Source organism: Equus quagga, chromosome 17 (assembly GCF_021613505.1).
Source record: "Equus quagga isolate Etosha38 chromosome 17, UCLA_HA_Equagga_1.0, whole genome shotgun sequence".
In the NCBI taxonomy this organism is placed as follows: Eukaryota; Metazoa; Chordata; class Mammalia; order Perissodactyla; family Equidae; genus Equus; species Equus quagga.
Window position 1 is genome coordinate 8,718,266 of NC_060283.1, and position 25,220 is coordinate 8,743,485.

The 25,220-nt window shown below is 36.8% G+C and overlaps 2 protein-coding genes across 2 annotated transcripts in view; both read right to left on the bottom strand.

Moving 5' to 3' along the window:
- Positions 1–83: 83 nt before the first annotated feature.
- LOC124229528 (solute carrier family 22 member 9-like) lies at positions 84–670 on the bottom strand. The gene is made up of 2 exons (XM_046644773.1): positions 543–670; positions 84–441 (listed from the first exon to the last, which is right to left on the bottom strand). Exons 1-2 carry the CDS (start codon positions 562–564, stop codon positions 215–217), a joined length of 249 nt encoding a protein of 82 aa, XP_046500729.1. The 5' UTR covers positions 565–670; the 3' UTR covers positions 84–214.
- A 3,719-nt stretch (positions 671–4,389) lies between these two features.
- The window catches only part of LOC124229526 (solute carrier family 22 member 9-like), a 37,593-nt gene continuing 16,762 nt past the window's right edge, over positions 4,390–25,220 (bottom strand). The window contains exons 3-10 of the mRNA XM_046644769.1: positions 21,721–21,875; positions 21,450–21,618; positions 20,041–20,164; positions 10,016–10,131; positions 8,282–8,496; positions 6,757–6,865; positions 5,844–6,047; positions 4,390–4,535 (exon numbers count right to left, since the gene is read on the bottom strand). Of these exons, the coding sequence (XP_046500725.1) occupies positions 4,475–4,535; positions 5,844–6,047; positions 6,757–6,865; positions 8,282–8,496; positions 10,016–10,131; positions 20,041–20,164; positions 21,450–21,618; positions 21,721–21,875 (1,153 nt within the window). The 3' untranslated portion in view covers positions 4,390–4,474. The remainder of the gene's footprint in view (positions 4,536–5,843; positions 6,048–6,756; positions 6,866–8,281; positions 8,497–10,015; positions 10,132–20,040; positions 20,165–21,449; positions 21,619–21,720; positions 21,876–25,220) is intronic.

Here is a 25,220-nt window from a genome sequence, read left to right on the forward strand (position 1 = left end):
ATAGAAATTCCATTCAAACAATAAATAATGTTCACAGTAACTATTTGCTATATAATATTTAGGATATTAGGATATTAAAACATGTGTCTTTTATCCAAAATTCGAATTTAATTTAGTGTCTATGAGGTTATCTGGCAACACTGTCTGTTCAGCTTCTCAATAGACACAGATTAGTAAAACAATGCTCAATTGTTGACCAAGGATGTAACAGAATTCATGTGTCCTCATTCCGTGCATCTTTCATGTCAGGATCCTCAAAGACTGAAATATAGCTTATAGCTTGAAGGCAGAAAGATGGCAAATACAGAAACCACCAGCGGGAGGGCTCACAGTATCGAATGGCAAAATGTAGACGTCCTAATATGATCTGCCCAATACTATTGACACAGTCTGTCAGGGTCATTCCCATGGCTTGGAATCTGAGCGTTGTCCGTTCTACAACTGAAAGAAAACACAAACAGGATTTTGACTTTAAACTATGGTGGAATATCAACATCAAATAAGGCCTTGGAAAATGTACAAGATCAAAAGTATTGACTTACTGAGCATAGCACTGTTTACCATGATGTTCACAACAGAAAGGCCATCCAAGAAGCACAGTGAGCAGTCAAAGAGGCACAGGTGTCAGCAATGGCAAACTGGAGCAAACATGACCTGAGGATTAACTTCCTCCCAAACCTGAAAAACAGGTACAGGTTAGACCAGGGAACAAAACAACATATTGTAAAAGTAAGCGTGAAAAAGGACACATTTTGAAATTTAGGGAATGTTTTCACAAGTGAAACTTTGCACTTAAAACCTTGCAAAATCAACAGATAATCAACAATAGATGTTCTCAGAAGCAACTCTCTCTGTTAGTAAATAGATTCTTAGTGTAACAAAGCTGCTTCTCTAATTTGCTGCCAGTAGATCTTTGACACCAATTCAAATGAAATAAGACAGGCTGCAGTATTGGAAGATTTAACACATCATAAATATTCCCTGTACTAACTGATGCATTTAGCAGAGAAGGAAGTCTGTATAGTGTCTAGAATGCAGTGGATCTAACTTTGTTCTTGGGGTTCTAGGACCATGCAGGCTAAGGCTGAAGTTATGTGAAAGATTTCGTCCTATTATTGATTTCTAGCTTCACACCGTTGTGGTCAGAAAAGATACTTTATATTATTTCAATCTTCTTAAATTTTCAGAGTTTTTTGTGACCTAGCATATGATCTATGCTAGAGAATATTCCACGTGCACTTAGAAAGAATATGAATTCTGCTGCTGTTAGATGGAATGTTCCGTATATCTCTGTCCCCTACTACTATTGTATTGTTGTCTATTTCTCCCTTCATATCTGTTAGCAAGTGCTTAATGTATTGAGGTATTTCAATATTTGGTGTATATATTATTTTCCAGTTTTATTGAGATATAATTCACATATAGCACTGTATAGGTTTATGATGTACAGCATAAAGACTTGACTTACATACACTGTGAAATGATCAACAAAATAAATTTAGATAACAGCCATCATCTCAAATAGATACAAAAATAAAAAATATTGTTTTCTTTGTTGTGAGAACTTTTTGGATCTACTCTGTTAGCAACTTTAAAATATATCATACAGGGACCAGACTGGTGGCTTAGTGGTTAAGTTTGTGCTCTCTGCTTCAGCAGCCCAGAGTTCAGGGGTTTGGATCCCAGGTGCAGACCTATGCACTGCTCATCAAGTCAGCAATGGTCACACACCTCTACGTAAGCACCTCTGTCATCAGAAACAGCAATCAGAACACAGATCCTTGATGTTTGAATGACAAGGTCCTTTTTGCCCGCCGTGGCTCCCACAACCTGCTCCAGAAACATGAGCATGGCTACCCACTACAGGGATGAGTGTGTGTGAATGGTAGCCACTAATGTGGTAATGGTTGAAATTGACTGAAATTAATCACAATTTATCAGCCAAGCCTTCACCTGGGAGCTGCAAGCTTTGATTAGACTTCATATTTCTAAAATAGTTAACCAGATACTTTCTGCCATTGTTTTTGTTGTCCACATAAAAAGATGTTTTCCTGGTGCTTCTTACTCTTCCATCGTCCCTGATGTCACTTCTTACATCACTCTTTTTCAATCCCTGCATCACTGACCATCTTGTGGAGCAAAGTTACTGGTTTGCAACATCAAAGGACTATGAAGAACTGTGGGACACTCTCCCCCAGACACGCCAGAATCTATGGACCGAGCACCATCCTTCAAGATGAACAACAATAGGTTCTATCTGGTCCTTGTTATGATAGGATCACAAACATTTCATTAAGAGGAAGAATGTGGCTGGAGAAGCCAATAATATTCATTAAGGATGATTTCCCTGGAATTCCTTACGTGTCTTTCTCAAATTCTGTAGTTTGTAATTTTTGCACTCCCTTGTCTCTCAGACGGTATTTTGGAAGTGAAAAGCAGAAGAATCTTGATTGACTTTGTTTTCAAAATCTAAAGTTCATAGGATAACTAGAGGGTTTCTGGAAGAGGTAATGAAAGAAGAGGAAGGAAGTTGAGTGATTGGGAAGGTGTGAAATCTGTGGAGAGTCTGTAGGTTATGGGGAGAAAGGCCCAGTCCTGACCCATGGTAGTGCCCCAGGGAAGCAGAAGACCCAGACAGAGTGGCTGCTTAGGGAGCCGAACAATCAGAGTGGAAGCCTGAGATTCCAACACCTCATGGGCTGAATGGGAAGTTGTAGGAGTCAAGTGTGTAGAGGGCTAGTATTAGCCTGGTAATTTCCTTGAACAGATAACTGATAACCCATAGCTACCCTCTCTTGTTGTCACTCCATCACTTTGGCATTGCATGTGCCTGTGTGATCTAGACATTTTTGGTAGAGAAGGATTGTGGCAATAATCTCCAAACAACTGACCTGTGATTTACTGCCAACCAGAAGGAAATGGGAACTTAAAGTTATTTTGACTCGTAGAAATTTAAAATGTGAGACCCTACCTGCACTTGTGTATTAACATACATACCCATTACATCTATTTTATGCCTATTTTTTCTTTTCACATTCAGATGCTTATCACACCTGGTAGTTACTACATGCTCAAAAATGGCTGCTAAATTAATGAAAATTTGTTTCAAATCTCTTAATAATGATGCCAATATGTGTTTTTAGCATCTCTCTATCATGTATTATTTTATAGTTTCACCATCAATCAAAGAGTTTCTATTTAACTATATTCTCACCAGCCTTGACAGTGATCACATTATAAGTTGATCTTTCATTTTAGTTTCTATTGTTTAATTCCAGTAGGTTTGTACATATTTTCATAAATTGATTGCCCATGATTCTTTTTTTCTCTTGAAAATGATATCTGCTGCCTTTTACTCATTTTATATGGAATTATCTATTATCTTTTTGGATAGATATTATGATAATTCTACATAGTAAAAGTACATTTTAAAAACTATTTATGTTGTCATTTGCTCTTTCATTTTTGACATGATATAATACTTTGAAATTTTACATGTTCTTCATTTAAACTTTGAATAAAGTTACAAAGGAGAAAGTAACAATCCCTTAGAAGTCCACCACTAAAAGTTACCTGTTTTTATCACTTTGATGAATATTTTTCTAGTTTTTTCTGATAAGTTGTTAGGGTTTTGCCCCACAGAGGCTTCAAATGAGTAGTATTCAAATATACTTGTCTTTAAATTTCTGGCTTTTGTGTTACTGTTCAAAACCTACTTAACCCAAGATATTGTAGGCATGCTTTCTAATGAATATGAGAGTTTTTCAATTTCATTTAACATTTTATTAAAGTATAATTTTTTAGTTTAGGTTAAGAGGTCACATTATAGTCATTTATTTTTAAATAGTTATTTATGCTATTTGTTGGATAATCCTTCTTTTTACCCTGTGATTTATGATGCCAATATTACATATTAAGTGTTGCATTTACTGTGATCTGTGTCTGGAATTCCTTAGGTATGTAAATGCATCTGCTATTACTATTTGACTATTTCACTTATAATAAAGGTGAACATTTGCTATCCCACACGCTAGCCAGACTCCCCTCACGTCGTGATTTTCTTTTTTTTGAATTACCTTGTATTTAGTATCTAGATAAATTTGTAACCATTTTTCAAATCTTCCAAAAGTATGTAGTTTTTCATTGTAATTACTACATCAACTATTCTAGCAATTAATTCAGGGAAGAATTGCCCTTTTGAGTTCTAATCAAATTTCTCATCCAGAAACAAGCTGGCTATCTAAAATTATATTAACATTCTAAGTTCTTTTAAAATATTATTTTTATTCACATTTCTTATTATGATATTTATAAGTATGTTATACTTAGTAATTTAATACTGCAATGGGAAAAAAACCATTTTTGTTGTATACTTTTATTTATTAATTTTACATATTTTCCCTTATGAGGAATTATCTCATTTTCCCCCTTTATCTTGCTCTTGAATCAGCAGTTAGGTAGCTCTTGCAATTCCTTAAAATGGTGTCACTTTCATGGAAATATCTTCCTGCTTTGCTTTTCTCCAGCTTTTTCTCCTGGTAAAAATACAATGAAACCAACAAACACAAAAAATGAAAAGACATGGAATAAGCGTGTATGTACTGCATTCTTTAGGTCAAGCTTATCCTTCGCCAATGGCTTCACTAAACCCATGAACCTTTCCCAAAGGTTTTGAGTAAATCTTGTGAAGAATAAGAACCAGCTCCCAGGGCAGGATCTGGAAAGTCAGCTTTGACAGTTTGTACTCTCACCCCTAGACATCATGGCATTGGACAAAGGGGTTTTAGAAAAGGCAAAGAAGTACAGAAAAGTTTGAGAATCTTTCCCCATTCTTCATCACTTTAAAATCTCTCTTCTCAACACTTTCCTTCTCAGTGAAAATGAGACAGTCTGAATCTCACAGATTGCACAACAGGACTCCTTTCCTTGAGAAACATCATCTGTGGAAGGGGCTCTTGTCCTATCCCTGACCTCCCTCCGATTATTCAGTGGCCAGGGCAGTCCTCAGGCCTTGTGGTGGTTAATCTTATACGTCAATTTGGCTAGGCCAGAGTGCCCAGATGTTTGGTGAAACACTAGTCTAGATTTTTCTGTGAAGGTTCTATTGAGGTGTTATTAGTATTTAAATTAGTAGACATTGAGTAAATCATGTTACACTCCACAATGTGCAGGGCCTCCTTCAATCAGCTGCAGGCCTTAGGGAAAATGATAGTTCCCCCAGAGGAAGAAGGAATTCTGCTTCCAGATTTGCCTTCAGTCTGATGAGCACTTCCTTCAACTCTTCCCTGAGTCTCCAGGCTGCTGTCTGCTTGTGTATTTCGGACTTGTGATCTCCCACAATCTCGTGAGCCAATTCTTTAAAATAAATCTGTCTTGCTCTATATATACGCATCCTATTAGTTCTGTTTCTCTAGAGAATCAGAATCAGATTATACAGGCCTACAGGAACCAACAGTCTCAGAAAGCTTATCTGCCCTCCCTGGGCTGAGGGCTTCCAGGGCCAAGGGGATGACAATCCTGTGTTTGGATCTGTGCATGCTTGCAAAATATCTTCAGGGCTCTGTATGTCATACTAGGGCACGTAATTTTGGCTGCTTCACCATTAAACCTACTGGTTCAGGCTAGGGAGAGCAGATCTGTTTGATCTGTGTAGGTTTGTGGGAATCTGAGGCTGCTGTGGTAGAAAGATGAGTCTGTAGCTAAAGCAAAGGCACTGACCATGTGGAAATAGTCTGGGTCTAAAACTTCCTCTGGGAAAAATGACCTTGATTCTTGTGTTGTCCCCTTCATCACAGACTTATAATACACAGCAACCCTAAGGGACAGATAGAGGGTTTACTCACTCATTTTCCACGTCCTGGATAGAGTCAGGCAGGGGCTGATCCCTGGTTTCAGGAAGGAGTCGGACAACAAGTCCAGCGAGGATGGGAAATACTCCATAGATGATCCAGGGAAGGTGAGGGGAATACACCACTAGGATCATCAAGAGGGGAGCCAGGGCTGCCCCAATATTACCAGCAATTCCGATGATTCCTAAACCTATTGCTCTTGGGGTGCAAACAATAATACAAAAAACTGGTCAAAATCTGCAACTGTAATTTGTGATTTATTATTTTGCTTTGCTTACGAGAGATAGCACATCAGTGTGTTTAGAAATGGAGATTGATGACATACTCTTGTTTTGAACATTTTCTCTCTTATTAGCTATCAATTAAAAAAAATTTTTTTTGAGGAAGATTATTCCTGACCTAACATCTGCTGCCAGTCCTCCTCTTTTTGCTGAGGAAGATTGGCCCTGAGCTAACATCTGGGCCCATCTTCCTCTATTTTACATGGGATGCCTACCACAGCATGGCTTGACAAACAGTGCATAGGTCCACATCCAGGATCTGAACTGATAAACCCCGGGCCACCAAAGCAGAATGTGTGAACATAACCACTGTGCCATTGGGGTGGCCCCATTTTTTTTCAAGTTCACATGTGCATTAGGACAGATTTGATCAATAAAAAAATACTCTTATCCATAGCATTTATACTTGGTGAGTTTCAGGAGATTATAGGGGAAGAAACATTAAAGGACTTAGTGCCTCGCAAAAAGTCAGTTTTTAATAAAATTTGGCTATAATTTTTATTATTATTACTATTATAATTAATTTTTTTGATAACTTCCCTACCTTAGTTTGCTTCTCCCAATAGCTGTACGTTATCTACAATAGATCTGTTTTGATCCTGAGTGAGCATCCATGAGCTTTGTACCTGATTACAGTGGGGATTAGTTCATTTCCATGGGCAAGTGCACTGGTGATAGCAGCAGAAGAAACTCCTATTCCCAAAGATGCCAAAAACACACGCGGGGTCTGCATTTCTGGAGAGAGGAAGACCAGTGAGACTCCAGAAATTGGAGCTGAAGAAATCAACATCTCTCAAATTACAAATGAAGCAGACCATATTGGAGGTGTTTGCAAGGATAAAATATATTGTACAGAAACTACACAGAGTCGGAAAATGTGCAGTGTCTAATCAGATGAGAAATGTGACCATCAACATATTATGGCTTATGGCGTATAAAATGATTGAGTTATTTCATCTTCTCCCATTGCATATCTGAGCTTTGCCAGAAATGAAGAGGGGAAGGTGAGTCCAGCAGGTGCTCTCTTGAGTTAATTCTGTTCTGTGTCTCCTTTGCCCTTCACACAGAATGCAGGGCTGCCATGTGAGAAATTATGGAGCGGTATATGACTCATCCATTTGACAGTTTTAAACCTATGAGTTTGCACAATATCGACAAGAGGCTAGTAATGGAAAGAGAGTAATAAAATTAAAAACAAGACTTCTATGTTGATGGGAGAGCAGAAGAGTAGCTTGATCTGGAATGTTTCAATATTCAAGTATAAGGACATTTATTAGGAAAAAAGCTGGACTTTGGCAACCACTGAAGGGAAATTTTAGAGGGTTTTCTATCCCTGACTTGTCCTCACTCTTTCCAAAAAATTTCATTAGAAACCTTACAGCGTTGGAGTGAACTTTGTTGTAAGGTTGCAAACTTGCATTATTGCTGACATTAAAGATGAAGAGTAAAGCCCACCAATCCAGGATCTTGTAAAACACATACATATGCTGGGAGTTAGGTGAAGCATGGTGACCACCCAGTTTCCCCTATATGTTACATATGATCATTTGATTTAGTAAAATAGGTTCTGAGAGAGACTCTTAACTTCTTAGTGCCTTGTTCCTTCTGTACACTTCTCTGACTGAATATAAGTATATTTTGCTTTCTTGAGGTCAATATGATGCCCCTAAACCAGAGTTGCTATTATGGAGACCTGATATGAGACACGTGAGTGGATACGTAGAGATCAGAGAATAAATTGTCACTTAATCTGCAGTAATAAGCTAAAGCCCAGAAGAGGAATGGACAGTATTGTGTCCTCACATGGGATATAATGACAAGGTCTAGACACTCTGTGCTTGCTATATAAAGTGTGATTGGCCAAAGCTAAGTGATTAATCGCTGTCCTAGAAAACTGTCAGCAATAGATAGCATCAGTTTCCAGATACCTCTGGAATCCGATGAAGACAACCATATTCCTGAGCTGACCTTTACTCATCTTTGGTTCTTTTTCTGAAAACTTCATGGCAGAAGCAGTACTAACCCCCCATATTGATTTCAGGGAATCTTTAGAATACAATTCTCCTTTTCCTTCTGGTTTCAGGTAGGTGTGACCCCGTAGAATCCATGAGCAATGGAGAGAAGCCATTTCCCACTATGTGGGCTTCTTACCTTGGGGCACAAATATGATGGCCAGAATGGAGATTCCCAGCAGGAATAGGAAAAGCATCTGGCTTACTCTACGGCCCAGGTGATTCAGTGCCAAAAGGGCAACATAATTGCTTGGAAGTGTGACTACACCAAAAAGCACCTGGAACAGGAAAATATTTTTCCCCAAGTGCTGGAGGTGGAGACTCAGGCCATAAAAAGGAATGAAGGTTGCAAATCTGTGGTTAAATGAAGAGAAAAAACAAATGCCATCAGGTTTAGATTCTCTGTCTTACAAATGATAATACTGAGCCAAGAAGCCAGGGGTTGGTGTCATGTGAGAAGACATGGTCTGATTTGTAGAAGATTTATATTGATTATGTCTTCTTATTTCCTATATTTTTGATACTCTGGTCTTTAGATCCTTGATCTTGAGGAGTCTGCCTTTTCCAGGGCTTGATAATTCCTCAACATAGTTAATTACTCCCTTGTGAGTGTACCTTTGATTTACAAGTCTCCAAACTGGAGCCCACACCCCCAACTATCTCCTTTATCAAACACACACCAAGTCAATATTCCCCCAACCTAAATCAACCCAGGACCAGGTACTGGACAACAATGGACCATCACTATAGCCTAGAGTCCACTAAAATTATTTAAACTTTCCAATCCTAAGCTTAATCAGAATACCTACCTTCTTTTCCCATTCCTTCTGACAAAAACACACACACACACACACACACACACACACACAATAAAGGCTGTTGGCCATGCTCTTTCTTTTCTTCTCTCTTTTGACTTCTTTTTTTTTTGAGGAAAATTAGCCTTGAGCTAACTGCTGCCAATCCTCCTGTTTTTCCTGAGGAAGACTGGCCCTGAGCTAACATCCATGCCCATCTTCCTCTACTTTTTATGTGGGACGCCTACCACAGTATTGTGTGCCCAGCAGTGCCATGTCTGCACTCAGGATCCGAACTGGCGAACTCCAGGGCACCGAAATGGAACATGCAAAATTAACCACTGTGCCACCAGGCCGGCCCTCTCTTTTGCCTTCTAATTCACCCTGGTGCCTCTCTGAATGGCCCTGTAGGCTGTTTCATGCCTCTTCTTTCTAGGGATCTGTGAATATAAACTTTCTTTATGACAATCATTCTGGAGTGTGTGTCTTACCACACATGATTAAAACAAGCTTTGGGTACATTTTAAACAGAATTTCCTTGAACGTTAATGATTTTTAAATTACTATAAAATAATATTATGTTAAAGGAGATTATAATTATTGCCAAGTTTTTGGGGGGTGTGAAGAGTGTTTTTCTGGAGATACATGGGGGTTCTTTTAGAGTTTTAGGGTTTTTTTCTATATCCTGATCACTGTGATGCTTACATATTTACATATATAAATATTCATTGAGTTGCATATATTTGAGTGCTTTTCTGTTTGTAATTTTACTTCAAATAAAATGAAAACAAATCAGTGAAGAATCCTAAGCTAAAATCTGTACCGTGATTGAAGTTCTCAGCATCATCTCCAGTGATGAGCCTAGTAGAAAGATATGATAAAAAAACTTTTCATGATACAAATAGGTTCATGTCACTCTTTCATTAACCCTTTCTCTAACTATAAGCGTAACAATTATCTTTGTGTCTTTCTCACATTTTATCTCAAATCTATACTTAAGCATGTTGTGTCTCCTAAAATAAAACATAGAATCTTGTCTCCACTATTTTAACATTCCTCATCCACTATCTGAAGCCTACCTCACGAAGGACAGTAAACAGATCCTTTTACGCAGGTTGGGTGTGCGGAACAAGTCACACACTGTATGTTTGGTCCGTGCTGCCTCCAACTCCTCCTGCATAGTGGATGTCAAAACCTTCACAACAATAACAGCAAACAGTTCAGTTGTCACAAAATGGTAGACATTGTGAACCTCCAACAGAGGACAAGATAGAAGATTTCCCTTTTTGTCCGACAGAAAATACAAACATGGAAGATAAACATAATTAATGAGATTAAAAATAATGCAGAAAGCATTAAAAATAGAGCAGACTAAATGGAGGACACAATTAGTGATGATGAAGATAGAAAGCTAGAAATGATTCAGGTGGAGGAAGAGAGAAAACTGAAATTTTTTAAAAATGGAATTCTTGGAGAGATATTCACTTAATGAGGAAGTAACACAAAGATTATAGGTATCCCAGAATTAGAAGAGAGAGAGAAAGGAACAGAAAGCTTATTCAAAGAACTAATAGCTGATAGCTTCCCAAACGTGGGGAGGAACCTGGACATGCAAGTACATAAAATTAATGGAACTCTTAATTACCTCAATGCAAAAACACCTTCTGAAAGGCATATAATAAAACTGTCAAAAGTCAATGACAAAGAATAAATAATAAAGGCAGCAAAGAGAAGAAAATAAGCTACAAAAGGAACCTCCATCAAGATTTCAGCAGATTTCTCAGCAGAAATCCCAAAGGCTAGGAGATAGTGGAATGATATATTCAAACTACTGAAAGACAAAAAAATATGAGGCAAGAATACTCTATCTATAAAAATTATTCTTAAGGTATGATGGAGTGATAAAAGATTTCCCAGACAAAAAAAATTTTAAAAAGCTGAGGGAGTTCATTACCACTAGATCTGACTTATAAGAAATGATGAAGGGAGCCCTCTGACCTATAAAAAAGGGCAAGGATTTACAAAGATTTGAGCAAGGAGATAGACAGAATAAAAAATTTTTAGCTCTATATCAGAATAGGTTAGTAAACACTTAATTAAAACATAAGTGATGAATGGAAAGAAAACATCAAAAATAACTATAAACACTGCAATTTGGTGACAATCTCACAGCACAAGAAAAATAATTTGTGACAAAGAAAACAGAATTAGAAGAGGAAAAGGACAGAACCTGCATAGGCTAATGGAGATGAAGGTATCAGAAAAAGGACTATCTCTTCTATGAGACCTTTTATACAACCTAATGATAACCACAATAAAAATAATTCAGAGCAGAGTAATAAATTATAAATAGAGAAAAGCAGGACAGAAAGCCAACAAACTGAAAAGGCAGACAGAAATACAAGGAAAAAGAAACAATAGAAATATAGAACAATCAGAAAACAAAAGATATAATGACAGTATTAAGCCTTCATATATCAATAATCACTTTAAATGTAAATGGATTAAATTAACCAATCAAAAATACAGAGTGGCTTGATGGAGTAAAAAACAATACTCAACAATATGGTGCCTCTAGGACACTCATCTCAGCTCTAGAGACAAACATAGGCTCAGAGTGAAGGGATGGAAGATGGTAATGCAAGCATCTCTTGCTTTGGTAATCAAAAGATAGCATGTGTAGCCAACCTTATATTAGAGAAAAGAGACTTCAAGGCAAAAAGACAACAAGAGACAAAGATGGAGATTATATAATGATAAGAGATATTCCTCAAGAAGACATAACACTTATTAATACATATGCACCTAACATAGGAACATAAAAGTATATAAAGCTACTATTAGCAGACTTAAGGAAGAAATTGACAGCAACACTATAATGGTTGAGGACCTGAACACCCCACTTACATCAGTGGATAGATCATCTGGAAAAAAAGTCAAAAAGGAAACAGTGGCCTTCAATGAAACACTAGACCAGAAGGACTTAATAGGTATATATAGAACATTCCACTTAAAAATAGCAGAATACACATTATTCTCAAGTGCGCTTGGAATATTGTCAAAGATAGACCATATGTTGGGAAACAAAACAAGCCTCAGTAAATTTAAGAAGATTGAAATCATATCAAGCATCTTTTCCTGCTACAATGGTATGAAACTAGAAATCAACTACATAAAAAAAGCTGGAAAAGTTACAAATATGTGGAGACTAAACAACATGCTACTGAACAAATCTTAGGTCAATGAAGCAATCAAAGGAGAAATAAAAAAGCTACTTGGACACAAATGAAAATTGAAGACACAATATGCCAAAACTTATGGGATGGAGCACAAGTGGTACTAAGGGAAGTTTATAGAAATACAGGCCTACCTCAAAAAAACAAGAGAAATCTTAAATAATCAATCTTAAACTGTACTTAAAATAACTAGAAAAAAAAGAACAAACAAACCCCTAACTCAGTAGAAGGAAGGAAATAATAAAAATAGAGCAGAAATAAATGAAATAGAGACTAAAAAAACACTTGAAAGAATCCATGAAACTAAAGAGCAGCTTTTTTAAAAAGATAAACAAAATTGACAAACCCTTAGCTAGACTCACTGAGAAAAAAGAGAGAAGACACAAATAAGTAAAATAAAAAATGAAAGAGGACAAATTACAATGGACACCATAGAAATACAAAGGATTATAAGAAAAGAGATTGAAACAGTAATCAAAAATCTCCCAAAAAACAAAAGTCAAGGACAAGATATCTTCTCTGGTGAATTCTACCAAATATTTAAAGATGTAATATGTATCCTTCTCAAGCTCTTCAAAGAAATTGAAAAGTATGGGACACTTCAAAAAATTAAAAATAGAAATACCATATTATATAGCTATCCCACTGCTTAGTATTTATTCAAAGAACATGAAAGAAAAAGTCAAACAGGTTTACACATCCCTATGTTCATCACAGAATTATTCATGATAGCCAGGATGTGGAAGCAACACATGTGCCCATCAATGGATGAACACATAAAGAAGATACAACGGAATACTGCTCAACCATAAAAAAAGAGAAACAACATGGATGTACCTAAGTAAATTAAATCCTGGAGACAAAGACAAACACAGTATGATTTCACTAATATGTGGAAGATAACCAAACACATAGATAAGGAGAACAGATTAGTGGTTACCTGAAGGGAAGAGGGTGGGGGAAGGGCAAAAGGGGTAAAGGGGCACATTGTATCATGATGGATAAAAACTAGACTATTGGTGATGAACACGATGAAGTCTATAAAGCAACTGAAATAGGATAACGTACACCTGAAATTTACCCAATGTTATAAGCCAATATGACCTCAAAAAAAAAAAAAAAAAAAACTACAGAACTCCTCATGGTACAATCAGTTCCATCTTAGTCTTTTTCATAACCCTCTCACTGTCCCCAAACATAGCAATTATCTTTGTGGCTTCCTCATGTTTTATTTCAAATCTTTCACTATAACATGTTGCATCTTTGAAATATCATCACATCTCCACTATTTTAACTTTCTTCATGCACTGTCTGAAGCCTACCTCATAAAGGACAGTACACAGGTCCTTTTATGCAGGTTAGGTGTGTGGAATAAGTCATACACAAAGAAGGGTTGTTCTGTGTTGTCTTCAGCTCCTCCTGCATGGTGGATCTCAAAACCTTCAACAACAACAACAGCAAAACATCCCATTGTCACAAAATAGTAGACATTGTGAAGCCCCCAACAGAGGACAAGATAGTTGACTTCCCTTTTGTTCACTGGAAAATACAGCCAAGGAAGATGCAATGACAGGTGTAAAAGTGGGATGAAAGGTGGATTAGGGAGTTAAAGGGGCCTGAGGGAAATTTTACAGTAACAAGGACATTTTAATACAAGACACAATTTGGCTGCAGGACATCAAAATTGGTGTGGAGGTTAGAGATATAGATCATGAAGTTGACTAAGTGAAGAATTGCTTGGACTATAGTCCAAAGCATTGTTTATACCAGATGAGCATGAAAAGTCTGGCAACTGAGCTTATTTTTCAGCTGGCTACTCTTATTAGAAAAGCAGTTTTTTTCAGGAAGGAGAGTAATTTTCTGAGTGCCTTTATTCTGGTTCTTTGGTGAGCCTCTTTCAGGAAAATCTTGGCATGTGTTGTCCCTCCATGAATGAAATGCCTAAAATTAAATGTGAGCATCAAATCAGGAGAGATCTTAGTGTAATATGATTTATACCCACACTTTATAACCTGGCATTATACAATCCCTCTGCCACATGCTAGGTATACTTTGAGGAAGGTAACAGGATATCTCTAAGCCTCAATCTCTTTGTCATTAAAAAGATGAATAAGAATAAGAAGATGTGGCCACCTATCAGATGGGAGAAGATGTTTGTAAATCATGTATCTGATAAGGAATTAATACCCAAAATATATACAGAACTGATACAACTCCATAGCAAGAAACAAACAAAATAATTAAAATGGGCAGAGGATATAAACAGACGTTTTCCCAAAGAAGACATCCAGAGGGTCAACAGGTACAGGGAAAGGTGCTCAACATCTCTAATCATCCATGAAATGCAAATCAAAACTACAGTGAGATATAACCTCACACCTGTTAGAATGGCTATCCTCAAAAAGGCAAGAAATAACAAGATTTGGTGAGGATGTGGAGAAAAAGGAACCCTTGTGCACTGTTAGTGGGAATGTAAATTAGTGCAGCCACTATGGAAAATAGCATGGATGTTCCTCAAAAAATTAAAAATAGAACTACCATATGATCCAGCAATTCTACTTCTGGATATTTATGTGTAGAAGATGAGAATACTAACTTCAAAAGATATATGCACCCTCATGTTCATTGCAGATTTATTTACAGTAACCAAGATATGGAAACAACCTAAGTGTCCACTGGTATATGAATAGATAAAGAAAATATGGTGTATATATATGTACAATGGAATATTATTCAACGACAAAAATGAAATCTTGCCATTTGAGAGAACACAGATGGACCTTGAGGACATTATACTAAGTGAGATAAGTCAGACAGGGACAGCAAATGCCATGTGTTCTCATTGTATGTGGAATCTAACAAAACAAAACCAGGTTCATAGATACAAAGAAGAGAGTGATCATTTCCAGAGGTGGGGGTTGGGATTGTGGGCAAAATGAGTGAAGGGGGTCAAAAGGCGCAAACTTCTAGGTATAAAATAAATCATGGATTTGTTACATACAGCATGGTGACTACAGCTAATAATACTGTATTGTATATGGGAAAGTTGCTAAGAGAGTAGATCTTAAAAGTTCTTATCTCAAGAAAAATAAATTTTGTAGCTGTGTATGGTGATGAATGCTAACTAGACTTGTTGTGGTTGTTCATTTTGCAATATATAGAAATATTGAATTGTTATGTTGTAAACCTGAAACTAATATAATGTTATATGTCCATTATACCTCAAAAATAAAGAAGAAAATGTAAAAGAATAAGGATCAGGAGAACCAGTAAGAGAATAAAATAATCTCTGTCACAAGGATTTCCAAAGCATATATGAGGTCACAAATGTGCATATGGAATTCAACCTAGCACAGCTCAGGCAGTTAGTGATTTGTTAATTATTCAAATAATATTAGCTCTATCTCTTCCAATCTCTACAAATGAAACCAACCATGAAGCTCATTAGAGAAAATTCCATGATGAAGAGAATTCAGAGAAATGAAAGGCCACCTTTCAGAGATCTGGAGTAATGAGCAGATTGGTATTGACATAAAGTGGGACAGGTTTAGGTTAGAATAATTGTCTGGAGGTGGTGTGTTTGGCAATCTATCAGATGGAGATTTAAACAGGACTAATACCACAAATTTCTGAATATCTTTACAAAATAAAAAACAATCAAATGAAGGCATATTAGCTACCCATCCGTGAATAGAATTCCTTGCTTAAATCACATTTTAACTGCTACTCATGTGCCATGCTCCCTTTCTTTCCCCTGGCATAGAGTGATTGTCAGCTGCCATTCACCTTGATCATACATCTTTTTTCTTGACTTCAGCTAGTATCACTTATTTTTGTATCTACATGGGCCCTGAAATATTTAATCTTTCCTTCTCTGGATTGGACCAGTCTGGTAGGCAAAATACTAGGTAAGTGCTTGGAACAAAGATAATTGCTAAGAAATTAATTGGTCCCAAAGAACTTTAAATAATTTAGGCATATAGCAACACAGTATGGAGGTGCCACAGAGGTCCACCTAAATTTCAAGGTCCACCCCCATCTTTTTTTTTTTTAAAGCACAAGCCAATGTTCTTCCCATCATATCAGGAACCCTCAGTGCCATTTTCTATGTAATGACTTTATCTCTGGGAAACCTTGATTTCTACCCACCATCTTCAGTGGGATCTGAATTCTCAGGAGCATTATGTAAAATCTTATAAAGGACTTCTGTTTTTCTCTGGGACTGTAAGAACTTCCATCATGTGTGCCATTGTACATGTTTCCAGAAATGTTTTATTTCTCCTTTTTGAATGGCTAACTTCTAATCTTCTCCTTTGTCAATAAAAGGAGGGTAGATTTTTTCCCCTTATATCCATTACCATTCTTTACATTCTCTAACCACTTTAAACATTTGGATTTAAAAGTGTCTATACATTTTTCTATCTCATATTAATGTGAAAGTTCCTTGAAGTCTGAGACTCTCTTTTATTTGGTATTCATGATTTAGCGCCATGCCTGGCACAATACAAGTTTTCAATAAATACTTTATGTATGTGCATGACATAAAGAATGATTTAACTAGTGATGTACAGCAATATTTGCCTTCCGTACCTGGGATGGAAAATAAGAAAGAGAAAGACTTCTCTGAGGCATTTCCACTCAGTCATGCTCTTAAAACTTGTAATAAGGAGAATTCAAACTCCATACAACATGGATTTGGACTGCTGTGGTCACTTCCATATTTCCAGGGATAGAATAAAACCTGCCACAGGTAGACATTTACTAAATATACCATGAAATAAAGTGTGTGGGTGAATAAACAGATTAGAGAACTTCCTTATGCTCTATTTTGCATTGTCACTAATCCTTCTACTGGTGTTACTGCTCTTAAAAATGGCCATCAGAACATTAATTGTAAGGAAATGGATTACCTTTTATTGCATTCTCTTACACAGAGTGAGACCAATATACAATGTTTTTCTAAAAAATAATTTTTCTTTAATTAATTTTTGAAGTTACATTGGTTTATAATGTTATGTAAATTTCAGGTGTACATCATGATATTTTGACTTCTGTCTAGACAACATTGTTTTCACTACCCAAAGTCTAACTGCCATCCATCACCATATCCATGTGCCTTTTTACCCATTTTGCCCTCCCCTCTTCCCACTTACCCTCTGGTAACCAACAACCTATTCTCTGTGTCTATGTGTGTTTGTAGTTGTTTTTATCTTCCATACATGAGTGAAATCATAAAGTTTCTGTATTTTTCCATCTGACATTTCATTTAGCATAATGCCCTCAAGGTCCATCCATGTTGTTGCAAATGGAAAGATTTCATCTTTTTATCCCTGAGTAGTATTCCATTGTGCATATATAACACTTTATCCATTCTTCCATTGATGGACACTTAGGTAGTTTCCAAATCTTGGCTTTATGAATAATGCTGCAATGTATATAGGGGAGCATATATCTTTTCAGATTAGTGTTTTCATATTCTTTGGATAAATACCCAGAAATGGAATAGCTGGGTCATATAAGATTTGTATTCTTAATTTTTTGAGGAATCTTCATACTGTTTTCAATAGAGGCTGCATGGGTTTACATTCCCACCAGCAGTGTATAAGAGTTCCCTTTTCTCCACATTCTCTAATACTTTATATTTCTTGTGTTTTTAATAGTAGTCATTTTGATGGACATGAGGTGATATCTCAGTGTGGTTTTGATTTCTATTCCTTATAATTACTGATAATGAACATCTCAGGTGCCTCATGGCCATCTGTGTTATCTTATTTGGGAAAATGTCTATAAACATCCTCTTCTCTTTTAGTTGGGTTGTTTGTTTCTTTGTTGTTGAGTTGTATGAATTCTTTACATATTTTAGATATTACCCGCTTATCAGATATATGATTTGTAAATGTCTTCTCCCAATTGTTAGATTTTCATTTCATTTTGTTGATTGTTTCCTTTGCTGTGCAGAATCTTTTTGGTTTGATGTAGTTCCATTTGTCTATTTTTTCTTTTGTTTCCCTTGCCTAAGTAGATATGATATTCAAAAAGATACCGCTAAAACTGAAGTCAAAGAGTGTACTGCTTCTGTTTTCTTTTAGAAGTTTTATGGTTTCAGGTCCTACATTCGAGTCTTTAATGCATTTTGAGTTAAATTTTTTGTATGGTGTAAGATAACGGTGAACTCTCGTTCTTTTGCATGTGGCTATCCAGTTTTCCCCACCCCATTTATTGAAGAAACTTTCCTTTCTCCATTGTATGGTCTTAGGTCCTTTGTTGAAAATCAGGTGTCCATAGATTTGGGTTTATTTCTGGGCTCTTGATTCTGCTCCATTGATCTGTGTGTCTATTTTTCTAACAGCACCATGTTTTTTTTCATTAATATAGCTTTCTAGTTAATTTTGAAGTCAGGGATTGTGATGCCTCCAGCTTTGTTCTTTTCTTCTCAGAATTGCCCTGGCTATTTGTGGTCTTTTTTTGTTTCATGTAAATTTTAGGGTTCTTTGTTCTATTTCTGTGAAAAATTTCATTGGGTATTTGACAGGAATTGCATTGAATCTTTTAGATTGCCTTATGATGTATGGACATTTTAACTCTGTTAATTCTTCCAATCTATGAGTAGGGACCATTTTTCCATTTTTTTTGTATTCTTTGAACAACGTTTTATAGGTTCGAGGGTACAGATCTTTAACCCCTTGGTTAAATTTATTCTTAAGTATTTTATTCTTTTAGTTGGTATTGTAAAGGAAAGTGTATTCTTGATTTCTCTTTCAATTTCATTGTTAGTTTATAGAAACACAACTGATTTTTGTATGTTGATTTTGTACCTTGTTTTACTGCATTAATTTCTTATTTCTAATACTGTTTTTGGTGGATTCTTTAGAGTTTTATACAATATTAAAAATGTCATCTGTTGAGATATTTTCCTTTCATACATATTTTATTCAGAGTCTTTATCATAAATAGATGCTGCACCTTATTTAATGCTTTGTCTGCATCTGTTGAGACAATTATGTGAGTTTTATTCTTCATTTTGTTAATGCGGTGTGTCACATTGATTTGCAGAGGTTGAAGTATCCTTGCATCCTTGGAATAAATCTCACGTGATAATGGTGTGTAATCCTTTAACTGTATTTTTTTTGATTTGCTAATATTTTTTTAGTATTTTTGCATCTATTCATCAGTGATATTGGCCTGTAATTCTTTTTTTGTGTTGTCTTTGTCTGGTTTTGGTATCAGGGTAATGTTGGCTTCATAGAATGAGTTGGGGAGTGTCCTGTCCTCTTCAGTTTTTTGGAAGAGATTAAGAAGGATCAGTATAAAATCTTTGAATGTTTCATAGAATTCACCAGGGAAGTTGTCCAGTCCTGACTTTTTTGGGGGGGGGCAGTTTTTGATTACTGTTTTGATCTCCTTACTAGTGATTAGTCTATTCAGATTCTAAATTTCTGTTGATTCCGTTTCAAAGACTGTATAATTCTAAGAATTTATCCACTTCTTCAAGATTATTTATTTTGTTGGCATATAGGTTTTTCTTGTTTCTCTTATAACCCAGTGTATTTCTGTGGTATGTGTTGTAATTTCTCCTCTTTCTTTTCTCATTTTATTTGAGCCTTCTCTCTTCTTTTCTTTGTGAGTCTACAATTTATAATTGTTAATACTCAGTACTCTCTTTCTCCATTGAGTAAAATGTGTGTCCAATGCTTTCAGCAACAGCATTTCCTTTTCTAATGTTAACCCAAACAATGTTGACACCCATTGAGAACCAGGACAGTGAGGTCAGAAGATCCATACCCACTCCTGAGACCTTACCGTGCATTCCTTTTATGGATACTGACTAATATACATGTCAGGTCATGTCTTGCTCCCCTCCTGCTTACCTCAAGGGTTAGGGTGTCTCCCACATCCTTCTTTCCATTTCTGTGTGCAGCTTTTCTAAGTTCCTTTAAGCCATCCTCAGGTTTGTTTGTGATAATAAGCCACCGAGCAGACTCCATCAGCCATCTGATCAAAGAAGAGAAAAGAGGTGCGGTTAACTCTCATTTGCCCATTTTTCACATAACCTTTGTCCAGAGATGGGAATGGTTTTGAAATATGCCACCCAAAATGTGCTGCTTTGATATATTGATTATTTGAGCTGAAGGCACTTGAAAAACAGCAGATGCAGGAAGAGCTCTCTGTTCTCCCATTTCTACCTAAAAGTAAGTCATAAAATTTCCCATGAGAAAGATGACCTTCCTTGCCAGGAAGAGAAGAACATTCTTATCACCAGAGACTGGGAATTGACACTGAAATGGACCTGTACAAACTTACTAAAATGACTCTTATTTTCCCTTAGTTTCCCCATATATTTCCTAGTCATAGTCCCATAAATTACTGCCCCTAGGTCAAGCCACATTGTCTTGTCACTTCCCCTAAATGTAAAGTTTTTTCATATGTAGAAATGTATATAACTTTTGGCTTAATGACTTCTTTAGGTCTTCGTTTTTCTTCTGAAGACTCCTGTGTGCACAAAAAAATATAAATAAATTTGTATGCATTTCTTCTGTTAATCTGTCTTCTGTCAGCTTAATTCTTACAGCATCTACAGAACCTAAGAGGGTAGAAGGAAGTTTCTTCTCCCCTGCTGATGCCTTTTCCCCCAATCTAACACCCACCACTGTTTTGTTATACCAGAAAATATAAATTTACTTCCTCTTATGAGATAACTAGGAAAAACATGAGGACGACACCATGATGCAGTACACTTTCACTGCTGGGAATGAAGACTTGGAGTTATATTGACTTCCCTCTTAATCAGAAGAAGTGCCAATTTTATCAACTAAAAATACAGTGTGCCTAGTTATATTTTTATTCAAATAAACAGTGAATAACTCTTTAGTGTAACTATGTTCTGTGCAATACATAGAACATAGTTATACTAAACTATTATTTGTTATTAATCCAAAATTTGAATTTAATGGAACATTCTGTATTTTATCCAGTTAGCAAATAACAATAGAGAACTCTCAGATAAAGAGAAAATTCACACAAGTGATAATTTTCAGTGTAACTATGTGCTATATAACATTTGGGATATTATTACAAAATATTTGTTGTTTACTTGAAATTCAAATTTAATTTAGTGTGCATGATGTAATCTGGCAACCTTGTCAGTTCATCTTTTAGAGTTTCACAGATAAGTAGAGCACATGTTCAAGTGTTGACCAGAGACCAAACAGAATTCATGTCTCTTGATTACATGCATCTTTCATTCCAGGATCCTCTAAGACTAAGAGAGAGCTTATACCTTGAAGACAGAAAGATGAGAAATACAGGCAGAGAAACCACAAGCTGTAGGGTGCGCCAGTCTCTAATGGCAAAAGCCAGACCTCCTGATATTATCTGTCCAATGCTATTTGCACAGGTTTTCATTGTTGTTCCCATGGCTTGGAATCGAGGCACTGTCCATTCTACAACTGAAAGAAAACACAAACAGGATTTTGACTTTAAACAATGGTGGAATGTCAACATCAAATTCAGGGCTTGGAAAATGTACAAGATCAAAAGTGTTGACTTACTGAGCATAGTACTATTTAACATGATGGTTGTGATAGAAAAGCCAGCCAAGAAGCGTAGTGAGCAGTAAATGAGGAAGGTGGGAGCAAAGGCTGCACAGGTGTCAGCAATGGCAAACTGGAACAAACACCATCTGAGTATTAACCTCCTGCCAAACCTGAGAAACAGATACAGCTTACATTAGGGAACAGGAACAACCTATTATAAAAATAAGTGTGAAAAAGTAGGCACATTTTGAAATTTCAGGAATGTTTAGCAAGTGAAACTTTGCACTTAAGACTTTACAGATTCAGCAGATAATCAACAACAGATCTTCTCAGAAGCAACCCTTCCTGTTTGTAAATAGATACTGAACATAACAAAGCTTCTTTTCTAATTTGTTACCAGTAGATCTTTGACACTAATTTAAATGAAATTAGACAGGCTGCAATATTGCAAATTTTAACACACGTAACTATTCCTTGTGCTAACAGGTACATTTAGCATAATAGAAAGTCGGTACAATGTCTAGAATGCAGAGAATCTTCATCTGTTCTTGGCACCCTAGGGCACTACAGTCTAACTCTAAAGTAGCATGAAAGTTTTCCTTCTGTTATGGATATAGAGTTTCATACCATTGTGGTCAGAAAAGAGACTTGATATGCTTTCAATCTTCTTAAATTCCCTAGCAGTTGTTTTGTGACCTGACAAATGATCTATGCTGCATGACATTCCATGTGCACTTGAGAAGAATGTGTATTCTTATTATTCTTACGTTGTTTTTCCTGTTTGATTTGGATGCTTCTCATAGAATTTCTTCACTTCTTAAAATTCTTAGTTCTCTCTCCTCTTCCACCTGAATCATTTCTAGATTTATATCTTTGAGCTCCCTAACTCTCTCTTCCTTATGGCCTGCTCTATTTCCAATGATTTTTGTCATATTTTTTATCGCTTTAATTGGGTTCTTTCCTCGAGAATTTGTTTTTAAAATTTTTTTAGAGTTTCAACCTCGTTGGTGAAGTACACTTTCTATTCATTAGTTTTATTCTTGAGCTCACTTAACTGTCTTCTTGTGTTTTCTTGTACTCTTTGAGTTTATTCATGATAGCTGTTTTGAATTCTCTGTCAGTTACATCACAGTCCTCTTGACTTCAAGTTTGGTTTCTGTAGAGTTGTCATTTTCTTTCTGTTCTACCATATTACTGTAGCTCTTCATGGTGCTTGATGAGTTGATACTCTGCCAGTGCATTGGTGTTAGTACACACCATTCTTATTTGGGTAAGGCTTTGGTTACTTTGATTCTGATATTCTTTTGGTTGCATTTTAGAGCTGGCACTTTCCTTCCTCAGTGCTTGTGCCATGGCATTCTGCCATGGCTCTCCTTGTGCTGCTTGTGCCTCTCAGACACTGGTGTCTTGCTGCCTACAGTGTCACTTCAGTCTTGGGTATCACTTATTGGGTCAGCACTTCTGCTGCTTCTGGGGGTCACCAGGGTCTCATGTTCCCCCACTGGCTCTCTGTGGGCTCTACACAGGCTCACGTGCTGCTGCCCCGTGTACCATCTGTGCTGCTGCTTCAGGGCTATCTGGGTGTGCAGGCAGCACCACTGCTGGGCACTGGGTTCATGGGTGTTGCTGCCACTGCTAGGGGCCATGAGCCTTGTATACATCACCTGCTGCTGTTAAGGCTGGTGTTGGGGGGTGTCACGACTGGGTCAAATGTTCTGTTGTGGTTTGTGAAGCCTCAGGTCACAGATACTACCTGTCACTGTTTGGGGAAGGGGGCAGGGCTGAGCCATCAGCACTACTGCTGCTTCTGCAACCTCTGGTCTCCACCACTGGTACACTTTTTGAAACCTCAGCACAGGGTATCATCGTTTCTGCTGGGGGTATCCACGTTTCAGATTGCCACTACCAGGGAAGAGGGAGGGAGCTCGGCCACCAACGCTGCTGTATTTCCTGAGTCCTTAGATCATGTGTGCCCTCTGCCACCACTGGAGAGGAAAAATGGTAAGCCGTGAGTGTTTTTGCTGCTCCTGCAGCCTTTGGCCTTTGGTACCATTGCCTTTTTTGAACCTCAGGTCAGGGCACTACCACCACCACTGGGGGTATCTGCACTTCGGATCACCACTGCCACTGGAGGGTGAGGAGGTTGCTCTCCTAGATCCACTGCCTCATAGAGGTCCAGTTTATTCACCTTCAGATGTATAGATGCATGGATCTCTCGGACATCCTGATGTATTCTGCAGGGAGTCCTTTGTGGATCAATGGATGTCCTACTGCTTGCGATGTAGAGGAGAGAGAAAGGCAAAACCTCACTCTGCCATGATGCTGATGTCACTCTAGTTTTCTTTCCTTATAGTCTCCTTTCCTGGCTTTTGTATCACGGAAATTCTGGCCTCATAAAATGAGTTTGAAATGTTTCTTCCTCTTTGATTTTTTGGAAGAACTTGAGAAGGACTAGTGTTAATTATTCTTTAAATGTTTGGTAAAATGCACCAGCAGATGTCTGATGCTGGGCTTTTCTTTGTTCAGAGATGATTGATTACTGATTCAATCTCTGTACTAGTAATTGGTTTGTTCAGATTTTCTATTTCTTCCTGATTTCTTCTTGATAAGTTGTATGTTTCTAGGAGTTTTTCTGTTTGATCTTGGCTGTCCAGTTTGTTGGCAGACAGTTATTTATAGTGGCCTTTTGTATTTCTGTGACCTCAGCTGTAATGTTACCTATTTCATTTATAATTCTGTTGATTTGAGTTCTCTCTTTTTTTCCTTGTTAGGAAAAAGGTTTGCCAATCTTGTTTATTTTTCAAAGAACCAACTCTTAGTTTTGTTAATCTTTTTTTACTTTTTGCTGTTGTCTATTTCATTTATTATTTCCTGCTTTCTGCTAAGTTCAGGTTTAAGTTTTGTTTTTCTTTTTCTATATCCTTGAGTCATTGAGTTAGGTTTTTTATTTGAGATCTTTCTTGTTTCTTAATGTAAGCATTTACTGCTATGAATTCCTCTCTTAGAACTGCTTTTGTTACATCCCATAAGGTTTGGTATGTTGTGTTTCCTTTGTCATTTTTCTCAAGATACTTGTTTACTGACCCTTTAATTTCTTCTTTGATCCATTGGCTGTTGAGGAGACTCTTGTTTAATTTAAATGTATTTGTGAGTTTCTTAGTTTTCCTCCTGTTATTGATTTCTAGTTTCACTGTTGAGGTCAGAGAAGATACTTGGTAGCCTTTCAATCTTCCTGAATTTGCTAAGATTTGTTTAGTGGCCTAACACGTGTTCTATCCTAGAAAAATGTTCTATGTGTACTTGAGAACAATGTGTATTCTGCTGTTGTTGGATACAATGTTCTGCATATGCCTGTTAGTTCCATTTGGCCCTTTGTGTATTTCAAACTCTCTGTTTCCTTATTGATTGTTTGTCTGGATGATATATCACTTTTGAGGGTGGAGTATTATATTCCCCAACTATTATTGTATTGATGCTTGTTTCTCCCTTGAGCTCTGTTAGTTTTTGCTTTATAT